The 13,752-nt window shown below is 45.4% G+C and overlaps 1 protein-coding gene across 1 annotated transcript in view; it reads right to left on the bottom strand.

Moving 5' to 3' along the window:
- Positions 1–9,166: 9,166 nt before the first annotated feature.
- The window catches only part of MTMR9 (myotubularin related protein 9), a 28,465-nt gene continuing 23,879 nt past the window's right edge, over positions 9,167–13,752 (bottom strand). The window contains exons 9-10 of the mRNA XM_082049823.1: positions 13,585–13,736; positions 9,167–12,976 (exon numbers count right to left, since the gene is read on the bottom strand). Coding sequence (XP_081905949.1) covers positions 12,834–12,976; positions 13,585–13,736 — 295 coding nt within the window. The 3' untranslated portion in view covers positions 9,167–12,833. The remainder of the gene's footprint in view (positions 12,977–13,584; positions 13,737–13,752) is intronic.

A 13,752-nucleotide genomic window follows, 5' to 3' on the forward strand; every position in this document is an offset into this window, starting at 1 on the left:
CCCACCTCTAGTGCTCTTGTGGTAAGAGCAGTTGGGCTGAAGAGCACGGCAGAAACATTGAACGCTGTGGTGGAAGAACACAAGTGTGATGGGAGCGGCTGAGGGACCTGGGGGGTTCAGCTGGAGAACAGGAGCTGAGGGGAGACCTTCTGATCTCTGAACTGCCTGAAAGGAGCTTGGAGCATGGAGGATGTTGGTCTCTTGTCCCAAGTAACAAGCAGTACAATGAGAGGAAATGGCCTCAGGTTGCACCAGGGGAAGTTTAGATTGGATTATGAAAAATTTCTTCCCCAAAGGGCTGTGGGGCATTGGAACAGGCTGCCCAGGGCAGTGCTGGAGTCACCATCCCTGGAGGGGTTGAACAGACACGTAGATGAGGTTCTTATGGACATGGTTTAGTGCCAGTGTTGGGTTAACAGCTGGACTCAATGATCTTGAGGGTCTTTTCTAACCGAAATGATTCTGTGATTCTATTATTCTGTGATTCTATTATTCTATGATTCTATTATTCTGTGATTCTAAGAGCAAACCGTAATCGCAGCACCGACCAAGGTGGGCACACTTGGACAAGAAGGGAGGAAGATCACATCTATCTGCCCAAGAGATGGAAAATTGTCAAACGCCAAGTAGCAGCCTTGAAACACAATACTCAGAAAACGGTTTGCTGTGAAATTTTCAGTTGTTCACAAGTCCAACATCCCTGTTTCTTCCTCCTCTCTTCACATTGCCACAGCTGGACAAGAAGAGACCTCAGGTGGGGTTGGCTGAGGCCGGTTAGAGCCTGAGAGGACGTGCTGTTTGTCAGGGTCATCTTCTGCAAGGGAGGAAAAGCCCTGTGATCAGGTTAAAGCCACTTTCCCAACTCTATTTACTGAGGCCATTTGTTAAATAGACTTTGGAGAATAAATAGTGTGTTTCTGAAAAGGACTCTGGTTTCATCTGATAATGTAATGTAAAGCTTCCCTGTCAGGGGCTCAAAACCTGTAAAATCTATGACTTGCCAGATCTGGGAGAAGATGCACAACTGCTCTGTGTGGGTGGGCCAGGGAACCACTGGGTTTCAGTGATCTTGAAGAGTGGAACCCCCACTAATTGACCCAAGAAAACCTGCTGAAAACATATCCTCAAATCTGCAAGATCTCATGGACTCCAATCCCTTATCTCTTAAGTGTCCTGTTCAACTAACCTCCAAACTTTCCCTCTCAAATAAAGCTGACTTTTGGCAGAAGACCTCGGAGGGAAACTTCAGAAAAGTTAAAAAGCATTTAAAATAAAATCTAAAAAAAAAGGCCATCTCTGCAAAATGGAGGCATTACCGCAGCTGCAAAATCATTTATCAAGCACTGGGATCATGTTTAATGTGTCCAAGAACAGGCAGACACCTTTCCCACTGACCCACCAGCCTCTCACAGCTGTTAAAGACTGAGCCGAGCAGCCAGTAGCAACATGCAGAGCATCAATGAAAAATTGGCTTGAAAATGTCTTGCCTTTGCTTGATGTTAATAAGGCTTCACGCTACAAGCTAGGGAGGGGCAAAGCATTGAAGAATTCCATTTGCCATCCCCAAATCGTTAGATAATTGTTGTAATCTAGCACTATGAGTCTAAAAACTTTGCTCTCAAAATTTAATAGTCCTATTATTGAAATAAAATCAGTTTATTCCTTCTCATTTTACATCTCTCAGGCAATGGGTGCTGTAGATCAACTTTTAAGGATCTTTTCTGCATTTGCAGTGCAATCCCCGGTAGGACAGGTGACAGAGCTGGAATTATACTTTATTTTCTTAACTAGTATAATTTTGCCGTCATTCCTGCAGGTTGAACTGTAATTGACATTTTTCCATCCCCCCGCTGGCAATATGAAGGCTGTTGGAATGGGGAAAGGAACTGCATGTTGCCTCCAGCTCTTTATTTATCCACAGCTTTTTGTTGGAGCAAGATACAAACATACATCAGCCTATGCGTTAGCTAAGAACAAGAGCTTGCCAACTCAAACAGGTTGGGAATTTTCCATACACAAAAAAGAGCAATCTCAGCAAAGAAAAAAAAAAATTGTCCTCGGGGCAAAAAGGGGATTTTTGCCTAAATCATTCAATTTTCTTTTCATTCCCTTTAAATCAAAACTCAGCATTTTCTTGAACTAAATCCAAAGGGTTTCAAGTCACGTCAGCGTTAATTTGCTTGACTTTCAGGCCACTGTTTGCCTGCTAGGAGTGCAGCTTCGGGCACCATAAATTTGTAGCCTTTCCAAAATAAACAGAAGAGACAAGTGCTTGATCACCAGGTCCCAAAGGGAACAAGGATTCGAGAGGCAATTTGCAGAGAATGGCTCCACAGTGAGTAGTAAACATGACAATCTAGATATAACTTCTGCCTCAAGAAGTTCAACAAGGCCAAGAGCCGGGTCCTGTACTTGGGTCTCAACAACCCCGTGAACGCTACAAGCTCAGGGAAGAGCTGCTGGAAAGTGCCCGGTGGAAAAGGACCTGGTGGTGTTGGTGACAGCGGCTGAACGTGAGCCAGTGTGTGCTCAGATGGCCAAGAGGCCACCAGCATCCTGGCTTGTATCAGGAACAGTGTGGCCAGCAGGCCCAGTGCAGTGACTGTTGGACTGTGCTGGGACCTGGGGAGGCCAAACCTCAAATCCTCGGGCTGGTTTTGTGCCCCTCACACCAAGAAAGGCCTTGAGGTGCTGGAGCGAGTTGAGAGAAGGGAACGGAGCTGGTGAGGAGCTGGAGCACAAGTGTGATGGGAGCGGCTGAGGGACCTGGGGGTTCAGCTGGAGAACAGGAGCTGAGGGGAGACCTTCTGATCTCTGAACTGCCTAAAAGGTGTGCAGGACTTTGCACTTGGCCTTGTTGAACCTCAAGATCTTAAGAATGCTGAAACTCAGCAGATCGAGGCTGTTAGCACTTTGTTTTTCAAAACCCAAGTGTTTTTATTTAGTGCCACTGTGGGGCTTTTTTCAATGCTGACAGTTTTTTTCCCCCTCGAGCAGTGAAAGAAAACAATGAGGAGGAAATACCATTGTGCTTTAAATGTAGCTCAAAGATACTGGACTTGTTTGGGTTGGTCACAGTTTTCCTGCTGTGTAAATGTCAAGACAAGCCTGTGGCATCTGCCTTTCAGAGCCAGAGATGATGACACTTTGATTTTCTGTTCCAAGAGCATTGCTGGTAGCTTTAGATCGCTTTATCTTGTGCTGTAGGTCATGCTAATGGAGGGATTTGCTCTCAAAGCTCAGGATCTGCTCCTTCAATATCTTGAAGTCCTGGCAGACAACCCAGCCACTACACAACAGATAAGAAAACATGTTTCTCATATAAATATTTGGGATATTCCCTGTCATTACAGCCTTGAGAGGCAGAGCAGCTTGCTGGAACACATCCTACTCTCTTCCCCTTGGCTCTTTTAATTTGCATTTCCAATATTTCTCCATTAGTGTGTTTCTGAGCTTCAGACTGGCTTTCCTTCTTCGCAGTCTCTCAGATGCGGATTTAAAACAACAAAAAAATCCAAACCCACAAAACCTTGAAATCCAGATATGACAAAAATATAAACCACACAAGCTTCTCAGTAGTTTGTAACCCTCCCTCTCTCCCTGGTGCCCTTTTTGGGGAACTTTTGTCATGCACAGAGGCTCTGTGAGCAAGATACACACAAGCAAAGACCAGTGAGCTACAGGACTGTGCTGACCACTGAGACAAACACCCAAAGTGTCTTCGGTGCCCAACCAGGCACTTTTTGTGCGGGAGGGTTGGCCTCAGTCACTTGCTGGAATGGATTGTCCACGTTGCTGAGATGCCATCAGCCACCTCGTGGAGTTGGGTTCTCTCCTTCTCATCATGAGGTTTTTCCTCTTGTACCCTCGAGCTGCTGCCTGCCACATCTTGACCGTCTTACCTCTGTTTTACCTTCCTTATCTCGCATGGCTCTGCGATGTTTCTCACAATTTGGCTCAGAGGCAGGGTTATCCCGCTGGGCCTTGGGTCACAGCTGAGCCTACAGGACAGGGCAGTTTCAGGCCCAGCTTGCTGGAAGCTCCATCTAGTTTGTGTTCACAGAATGTCAGAGGTTGGAAGGGACCTGGAAAGCTCATCCAGTGCAATCCCCCCATGGAGCAGGAACACCCAGATGAGGTTACACAGGAAGGTGTCCAGGCGGGTTGGAATGTCTGCACAGAAGGAGACTCCACAACCTCCCTGGGCAGCCTGGGCCAGGCTCTGCCACCCTCACCGGGAACAAGGTTCTTCTCAAATTTAAGTGGAACCTCCTGTATTCCAGTTTGAACCCATTACCCCTTGTCCTATCATTGGTTGTCACCAAGAAGAGCCTGGCTCCATCCTCCTGACACTCACCCTTTATATATCTGTAAACATTAATAAGGTCACCGCTCAGTCTCCTCTTTGTGCCAGTTTAATGCTCCAGATGGCTACCTCAGTGCCAAAGGAGGCAATTGGGTTATTAAATCACTCCTGCTTCTTTGTCAGCCTGAGGTATCTGCCATCCTGGTGTGATACTGGTCTAGAAGAGAACTTTACACTGAGTCAGGCTAGCAGATAGGGTAAAACCACCAGTGAGTGATTTCAGATGCTCCGTGCAGCTTCCTGAACAGAAAAAGTCCTTTTGATCAACTGCATGTGTGTATCAGGGCCCTGGAGACAACAGAATCTTCTCTTTTAACCTCTGCAGCAAGCCAGATGAGATCTGTTTGCCCTCACTGCAAGGCTGGATCCATGGAAAAGGAGGCTCAGGGGAGACCTTGCTCTCTACAACTGCCTGAAAGGATGTTGGAGCATGGAGAGTGTTGGTCCCTTCTGCCAAGTAACAAGTGACAGGATGAGAGGAAATTGCCTCAAGTTGCACCAGGGAAGGTTTAGATTGGATATTAGGAAAAATGTCTTCATGGAAAGGGCAACAACAGGCATTGTAACAGGCTGTCCAGGGCAGTGGTGGAGCCACCATCCCTGGAGGGGTTTAGAAGATGCATAGATGAGGTTCTTAAGGACATGGCTTAGTGTCAGTATGAGGTTAACTCAATTATCATGAAAGTCTTTTTCAACCAAAATGATTCTATGGGGCCCTTCCTGAGACCATCCATGGAGTCGCACTAGAGGCACATGCTTCCTCTTTCATTTGCTCTCAGACTCCTCAGCCTGGAAAAGTCATTGGTGAGGTGATGATACGATGGAGGTCTATGAAATATTGGCACGGAGAAGTTAAGGAACAACTGTTTCCTCAAAAAAGAGTTAAGATGCACCAGATGAAATTATCCGGTGGCACCTGGAAGAAAAGGGGGTGCTGTCTGGCAGGGTGTGTGGTTCAGCCAGGGAACCCACGGTCATGGGACATCAGAGATGCCAAACATGACATGCATTCAAAAAGCAGCCAAGTATGGGAAAGAAAATTCCATCAAGGGTTGTTTAACACAAAGACAAGAGCTGTCAGTGGGTGTCCCTGAGCAATACAGCATCAGGAAGTCACTTGTTAGTTTTTCCTCCATGTGTGGTGCACTGGAGACCTTTGAGACAAGGGCTTGGATGACCCTTCAGTTTGACTCAGTTTGCTGAAGATACTGCACAACCTACAGCAGACAGAGTGATATTGCTAACACTCCCATAGATTGGCTTCCCAAGGGGTTTTAAATGCATTTTTTGAGGCTCCGCAGTGAAAAAGAGTGTTCTTTGTGTTTATTTTCCTACTGTTGCTTCCCCTCTTTTTAAAGAGGGACAGCTGCTTTGTGAATAGTCCTTAACAGTTCTTTCAAACTCAATTAGTCACTTGGGAGCCAGGAGTTGTGAGCACTCAGCTTCTATAGCCAGCAAAGGATTTTCTCCTCTGCAGCTTCTGTTACAGCCTGATTTTCCAAGACGTCCCCACTTGGTGAGCTGAGGCTTGAAGAAGTGGCCATTTGTTAGTGTCTGAAAGCCTTGGAAAGAGTGGCCAGTCCTGCTTGGTTTGCTCTCCCAACTTTTGAAATGTTTTGAAAGCAATTTCATTCATCACTTTACTTTCAAGAAACTGCAGTGCTTTCTCCTTTTGATTTAAGTGCTCAGTGCTTGGTGTAGAGTCTTCTGCTGATGTCCTGTAGCTGTGCCCAGCCAGGCATTAAGTGATGTGATTAACAGCTGTCACATGTGGTTGACCCTGTTGTTTCTGACAGTTTAATGTTGGTCTTTGTGCTAACTGAAAATTAAGACCTCAAAAAAAAGAGTATATATTAATATTTTGTATGACATCTTTTTCTTTATTTAGTTAAGCTTGCCAGATTATTTCCTTTAGGTACCTTTAACAAAAGTGTTTGAATATTTCAGGATTCCTTTTCGGGTTGCTGAGCTAAAGGTTCCAGCTCAGTGAGCTGGATGCTCATGGGGGCCTGGGATACTTTAAATGTCTGATTTTCATGTTCTGGACTCCTGCCCAGAAAATGTTTCCCAAGAGCAGGACACTGCCATGAGAAAAAGAGCTGAGCTGGCTTAGTGCAAGTGTGTAAGAATGACCATGCTGGTCAGAAAGAAGGTACAAGCATCTCCATGCTGGGTGTCCATCAACAGTGGATGTTAAAGGAGAGAACACAGAGAACAGGACATTTCCCAGACCCCAGTCACAAGCGCTTCCATGACTTAGAATCATAGAACCATAGAATCATTTTGGTTGGAAAAGACCCTCAAGATTGTTGAGTCCAACCATCAACCTAAAACTGACACTAAACCATGTCCCTGAGAACCTCATCTATGTGTCTTTTAAACCCCTCCAGGGATGGTGACTCCACCACTGTTCTGGGCAGCCTCTTCCAATGCCCGACAACCCTTTCTGGGAATAAATTGTTCCCAAGATCCAATCTAAATCTCTTACCAGGGCAATCCCTGGTATCAATCCAGGCTGGGGATGAAGAGATGGAGAGCAGCCCTGCAGAGAACGACTTGGGGGTGGTGGGAGATGAAAGACTGGACACAAGCCAGCAATGTGCGCTTGCAGCCCAGAGGCCAATTGTATCTTGGGCTGCATCACAAGGAGCGTGAGCAGCAGGTGGAGGGAGGTGATTCTGCCCCTCTGCTCCGCTCTGGTGAGACCCACCTGCAGTGCTGGTCCAGCTCTGGGTCCTCAGCACAGGACACACATGGAGCTGCTGGAGAGGGGCCAGAGGAGCCCCAGAAATGATCCGAGGCTGGAACAGCTCTGCTGGGAGGACAGGCTGAGAGAGTTGGGGTGTTCAGCTGGAGAGTTGGGGTGTTCAGCTGGAGAAGGGAAGCTCCTGGGAGACCTTATTGCAGCCTTTCCAGACTTAAAAGGGGATGGAAAGAAAGATGGGGATGGACTTTTGAGCAGGGCCTGTTGCAACAGGACAAGGTGTGATGGTTTTAAACTAAAGGAGGGAAGATTCAGGTCAGACAAGAGGAAGAAATTGTCTGTGCTGAGAGCCTGTCTCAGGTTGGCCAGAGAGGTGCTGGATGCCCCATCTGAGCAACCTGAGCTGGTGAAGATGTCCTTGCTCATGGCAGGGTTGGACTAGATAAGCTTTGAAGATCCATTCCCACCCAAACTATTCTATGATTCTATAAGATGGCAGGTCTGATGCCAGAGGACTTAAGGGCGTTTGGAAAGCCAGGCTGGAGCTCAGGTGAGTCACAGACCAGGCATCAAGCAGAGTTTGCCTCTGTCTCCACTCCCTCCCATCAGGTGTTTCTACACATTGAATCTAAACATTGTGTTTTATACACAGACAATAGGGGCTAAAGAAACCCATCGGAGCTGCCCTGAACAGGCTGTTTGCACAGCAGAGCTTTTTTAAAGCATTGTTTTTTCATGATTGGCATCTCAATTGTAGTTTGAATCCAACACATGGCTTCACATTGTTTTTAAACATTTCAGAGCACTTATTTGGTTTTAAACTGTTGGACTAATGATGCTCAAATAAGAACAAAAGAAGGAACGTTAAATAAAAAGAAATTCAATGCTTGATGAGATTGTTACTTTCCCTGTTCCAAAATTCAAGCCTAAACCAAATAGGGCTGCCTGATTATAGCTACAAATGTTTTAATAGATCCACTCTGATTCAAAAGCTGGGACTTTTGGAAACATTTTGCACAAATAGGGACTGAATATCCATCTTTTTTGCATCAAAACCCTCAGCACCCTCCACTGTGTTACCATATGGGACTGCACAAGCTGCAGGGCAGGACACACACCCAAGTCTCCAAGAGGAGACTGAGGGGTGACCTCATTAATGTTTACAGCTATATAAAGGGTGAGTGTCAGGAGGATGGAGCCAGGCTCTTCTTGGTGACAACCAATGATAGGACAAGGGGCAATGGGTACAAACTGGAACACAAGAGGTTCCAATTAAATATGAGAAGAAACTTCTTCCCAGTGAGGGTGTCAGAGCCTGGCCCAGGCTGCCCAGGGAGGTTGTGGAGTCTCCTTCTCTGCAGACATTCCAACCCGCCTGGACACCTTCCTGTGTAACCTCATCTGGGTGTTCCTGCTCCATGGGGGGATTGCACTGGATGAGCTTTCCAGGTCCCTTCCAACCCCTGACATTCTGGGATTCTGCTGAAATACCAAAAATCACAAAAATTCTTCACCTTCCAGAGAAATTGCATAAACTGAAAATGATGCCATCGGGAAACCACCCAGCAGTTCACAACCTACAGACCCACCAGCCAAGAGAGATCCAGAGTTTCCCTGCTTCTCAGCCACTGTTTCCAAGAGCTGCTTGTCCTTTTTTGTTCATTTTCTCCTGCAAAGTACATGAAAATACCTCACCACCCTTAAAAAAACAACAGGTAACCGTGACTGCAGCTCTACTGATGGACTTTCTTGCAAAGTTTTGCTGTACTGTTTGAAGATACCTGTCTTCCTACCTTTAGAGTTCAAGGATTAAATCTTAGTGAATTTGTTAATCGATCACGTGCAGAGCTGGTGTCAAAGGACCATGTGCGGAGTTCTGCGAACCACACGCAGGGTCTCATCCTTCTATCCTTCTCCTTTCCATGCAGCACAAACTCCTTTTCTACCATCACAGCCCTGTGTTCAGCTGTAAAAAACACACACGAGCCAAAATGAACCAAAGTTGCAGGTTACATTCAAATCACATGCACACAATCCCTCCCATGGAAAGTGAAGGCAGGACTAATAAAGAATATCCAGCACGGTAATTAAAGAACTTTTTAGTCTTCAAGGTTTTAATTTGAACAGACATTTCTACTTGTTCTCACCGTATCTACAGCAAAGTTTACAGCCGCTGTGTATCTGTTTTTCTCCCCCGACACGGCTGAGCAATTTGAGTCATTTTTCCTCAGATTCGATATATTTTTTTGCAGTATATTCAACATCACAGCAGCTGGGATTCTGTACACGTACAGTATATTCTAACAACAGCACACAACTCCCAGCCCTGTGACTTATTCAATTAAAAGAGAAAGAGAAGATTGATGCAGCAGCCGAGTCCAATTAGCAATTCCAGATGTTCGGACAGAAGTGTACCCATCACTAATTAGTACGAGTTAACAGATACATAGCACACATCACACAGTGCTGTTCAATGTCACAGTTACAAAAAAAGGAGCGCTAGTATAGACATTTTCCCCTCATACAGGAGCCTGTACACGACAGCACTTCCCAAGGCCTTAGCGAAGCGTACATTAAACGCCAATATGCTGTACAGTGCAATTTAAGTTATATCATATGCAACGTGGACAATAGTGCACTTGAACCGGTCGCCACATTCAAGAGTTAGCTCAGTACAATCAAAATATTGAAGGTACGTATTTCCCTTATGAAAACTGTGCAAGTTAGCTCCTTTCTTTTTGGTAAACGGCAGAGTGCTCGCATTGATTGACCTCAAGAGTTTGGGGAAGGGGTTCCTCAGCGCCCAGCTTATTTCACACAAATAGCAGAAGAGCAGAAGCGGAGGTGTCAGCAATTTGAGGGCAGTAACAGACTGAAGAGCCAGAGCCAGGCGCTGCCCCAGGGCTCAGAGCTTGAGAAGACGCAGGTGAGCTGCAAACAGGGTGGTGGTGGCTTCACAGAGCAAAGCCCAGCAGGTATCCCCCTCTCAAAGGAAGCAAACCCATCATCAGCATTAAATATGTGAATAAATACAGTGAACATGCAGGTAAGCAAAGAACTGGGCTGCAGTTTGTATTACCAGTAGCCACCAGACTGGAGCCTGGGAAGCAGAGGGAATGTAAAGGTTAAGAGAGTGTGCAAGTCTGAGGCAGGTCCTCCTGGGAGAAGACCTCTTGGAAGGGTCTACGCATCTTGTCTCAACTCCACCACGTGCAGTACCTCGCAGGTAATGTCTCCTGAAAGTGATTATTTGCAGGTTAAGCCAAGCCTGGAGCTGCTGCTGTGAGCACAAGGTGATGCACGGCGGAGGAATCGGGGAAGAAGCTGCTGTGGCTGCTCAGAAGGACGCGAGCACAGTGAGATGAGGTTCTGATCCACCACCACCAAACCAAGGCAAGAACACAGCGCTTGGGTGCAGGTTTGGTCCCCAAACACAAGCAAAGGATGAAACGCCAGCTCGGAGAGAATTTTCTGCCTTTTGTTGGCTGTCACAGCTGGTTACCCAATTTCCTCAGATGCCTGCAGTTTGCATGAGAGAGTCGAGCAGCCAGGCAATTAAATCAAAGAAAAAAACCACAAACCCTCTTTGCTTCTCTATTATTTAGCTCAATATATAATTACTACGTTAGGAAATTGCATAACCTTTAAGCGTGTTTTATGTATAGTCTATTACGGGGAAAATAATGCCTTCTGAATCCTTCCCATCTGGCTACTGATAACGTATTTCAGATGTACAGGAACAGCAGAAATCCTGACTTGGACATGGATACAACACCCAAGCAGGTGCAGAACCCATAGATGTAATTTTAAAGGCCGAGAAATTATTTTAAGGGCTTACTTTCTGCATATATGGCAAATACGTAACTCCAGAAGCTCAGGTTTGGAGGTGGGAGGAAGGCAATGGGCAACCTGTGCCTCCCCTGTCAGACTGTACAGACCATCAGCCACCACGAGAAACCTTCCCTATGATTTAGTCAACAAGATTGTCGCTCTCCAAACCTAAAAAGTACAGGGAATTATACTTCTGCCTTAAGGGAACAATGTTTTAAAAGAGATTTTTCTATTTTTTAAGCCAGCTGACTTTAGGACTAAGTTTAGGTTAGTCAAGAAGAAAATAACTAAGGAAATAAGGACCGAAGCAAAAGGCATTAAGGTAGCACTTGATTGCTATCACATAATTTTACATGGCTTCCTTGGTTACAGAACTTTTCTTAGAATATATTTAGTGGTCACATTATTTTTGCAGAAGATATCTCTCCAGATACCTCTATGACAACTAAAGATCCTGCATTTTCACCTAGATTTATCTTTATGTGAAGTGGCTTTTAAATAAAGGCGGCTTCATTCCAAACCAGCATAGATTACATGGAAACTCAACAGTTTCCAGAGACCAACCCTGACCTAACGCAGCTCCATTCATTCCAGCAGAAAACAGGCCAACAGCAAATGTCTTTTAAGATAATTCCCAGCCACGTGCTCTGTTAATTCAAGTCTTCTCAGTCGTGTACAGCTACAAATGGAACCAAGCTGAACAAATGCCCAGGTGAGTTAGTATTTCAGACCCGCTCTTATGTCTTTAGAAACACAAAAGATCAGCTACAAAATACTTGGGGAAAAAAAGCTTATCCCTAAAGTCTTTAAGCAGTTTTAGCAGCTACAAATGATCTAAATTATTAACATCTTTGTAGTGTGACGGCCTCTTAATCTGCAGCAGCTACTTGATATGTTAAGATCACACGAACTTCCAACTTCTGCTTTTGATGTTCCACAAAATGTAGAGTAAGAGCACAAGAGGACAAAGCACACCAGGTGGAACAGAAGGGTTTTGTTGAGCTGTAGGTCGAGCGCTGCTCTTACACCCCAGCCATGCTGTGAACCTGTTCCAATGTACAAAACCAGCCAGTGCAGCACAAAGTTCCAAGAGGGCTGCTCAACTCGAGTTAAAAGGACAGCGCTGACCTGCTGTTTTGCAAGTGAACACCTCCGCCAACTAATAACCTTATTTTTTATCTCCAGGTAGAATAAAAACTTGTTATTCCTTAGGAGAGATTTACCCATGAGGGACAATTCCACCTGAAGGTCATGGCTTAAACATTAGCAGCAGAATCCCTAGTTCGCTTCTGTATTGCACTGAAATTTCTTGCTCTGGTTTGCTTTCAACTTACTGCTCCCAAGCCAATGCTTAACACACAAGAAGACAAGTGTTAGATGTGAAGGATACTGAAAGTATCACACAGCCTGGCAGAACCTGTAGTTAGGTTGTCCCTTTTTCTAGTTTTCCCAGGAAATTAAGCTGCCTTACTTACTCTTGGAGAGAAAAGGTGCTTTCAGACAAAATGCCTTTCCCTATCTGTACAGAACTTTGTATTTTTATCTTGCCAAGTGTTTAGAAAGTTCAACAAAACCAGAAAAAGTCCAAAATAAACCTGAAACATCGTGTTCTCTTGGTCCATCCTGGTCATCCATGCAGTTGGGTGGAGGTAAGAGTTCCAGCTTCTGCTGATACTGCACACAGTTCTGAAACAGAAAAGCTGCCGAGAGAGGACGCTATGCCCAGTTGTGTGTGTCTTCTGTAAACAAAACCAAAATCCCTCCCAAAACGCAGAGAGGTACATAGTGTGACGGTTTCAGCAGTGAGAGGGTCAACTGTACCCAGAGGGCTCTGCAAATCATGCACTTTCCATGTTTAGTCTTTAACGTAAAAGGGATTGGAAAGGAAAGACCTGAGGCACAGCCCTGCCAGCTCATGGGTTCTTCACCCTATTAATTTGTTTCCATCTCTGCCAGCTGCCTCCTCAATGCATTAACCCTTGCCTGAAGCTCCTTGTTGGTGTTCATAATTTTGATCATTTCTTCCTGGGCTTCATCTAGGTGCTTGGAAGATCTGTTCCACCGAAGAAAGACACCTGAAAGCCCAGAGACAGCACAAGTCAGACGGGTCTCTGGTTACAAGGATGAAACCTCACTCATATTCCATCAGCTCTCAAGTAACACACATCCAGTTTATGCCTTTTTTCCCTTACCCTCCCCACCAAAGAGCATTTAGAAATACTGACCCACCTCTCTAAGTTCACCACTCTATTAAACATGGTTAATAAAGAAAAAATTAGGGGTCTTCATTCCTTTTTTCCTCTCGTAGACTGATCAGACCATATCCAGTATCCACCCTGCTTGCTGTGCTGTAATTAACTCCTCAGCGTATGTGGGATGGAGAAAGTTTCTGCAGCAGGGAACCTACTGCACACAGATTATCCTGGCCAGCTGGTCAGTAATGGAGAAAGGGAAGTCTTGGTTGACAAACTATTCTGTGATTCTATGATGGAGAACAAAAGGTTGAGGCCCGCCCAACATCTATACATTAGGTTAGATGTCTGCAGAAATACTGCGCTAAGAGGTTAAATAGTACTAGGAATGCTCCCCGGCAAAGAGCAGAGACAACACGAGTGCACTCTTCCAAAGTTTTACAAGTAGCCACAAAATATATATTATCTGTAAGAGAAAGAGCCTGGTTTACCTTCCCAGAGCAGCAGGCTCTGTGGGGCAACAGAGGGCCAGATGACAAGGCTGTTGGCCTCAAAAAGAGGATTCAGGAATTTGTTCAGCTCCTCAGGCCTGTTCACCCAGGACCACAGGGACATCGTCTTCTGCGGCAGCTTCAGTTTAGACCTAACGAAGCATAGAA

Source organism: Streptopelia decaocto (assembly GCF_964273445.1).
Source record: "Streptopelia decaocto genome assembly, chromosome: 3".
Taxonomy (NCBI): domain Eukaryota; kingdom Metazoa; phylum Chordata; class Aves; order Columbiformes; family Columbidae; genus Streptopelia; species Streptopelia decaocto.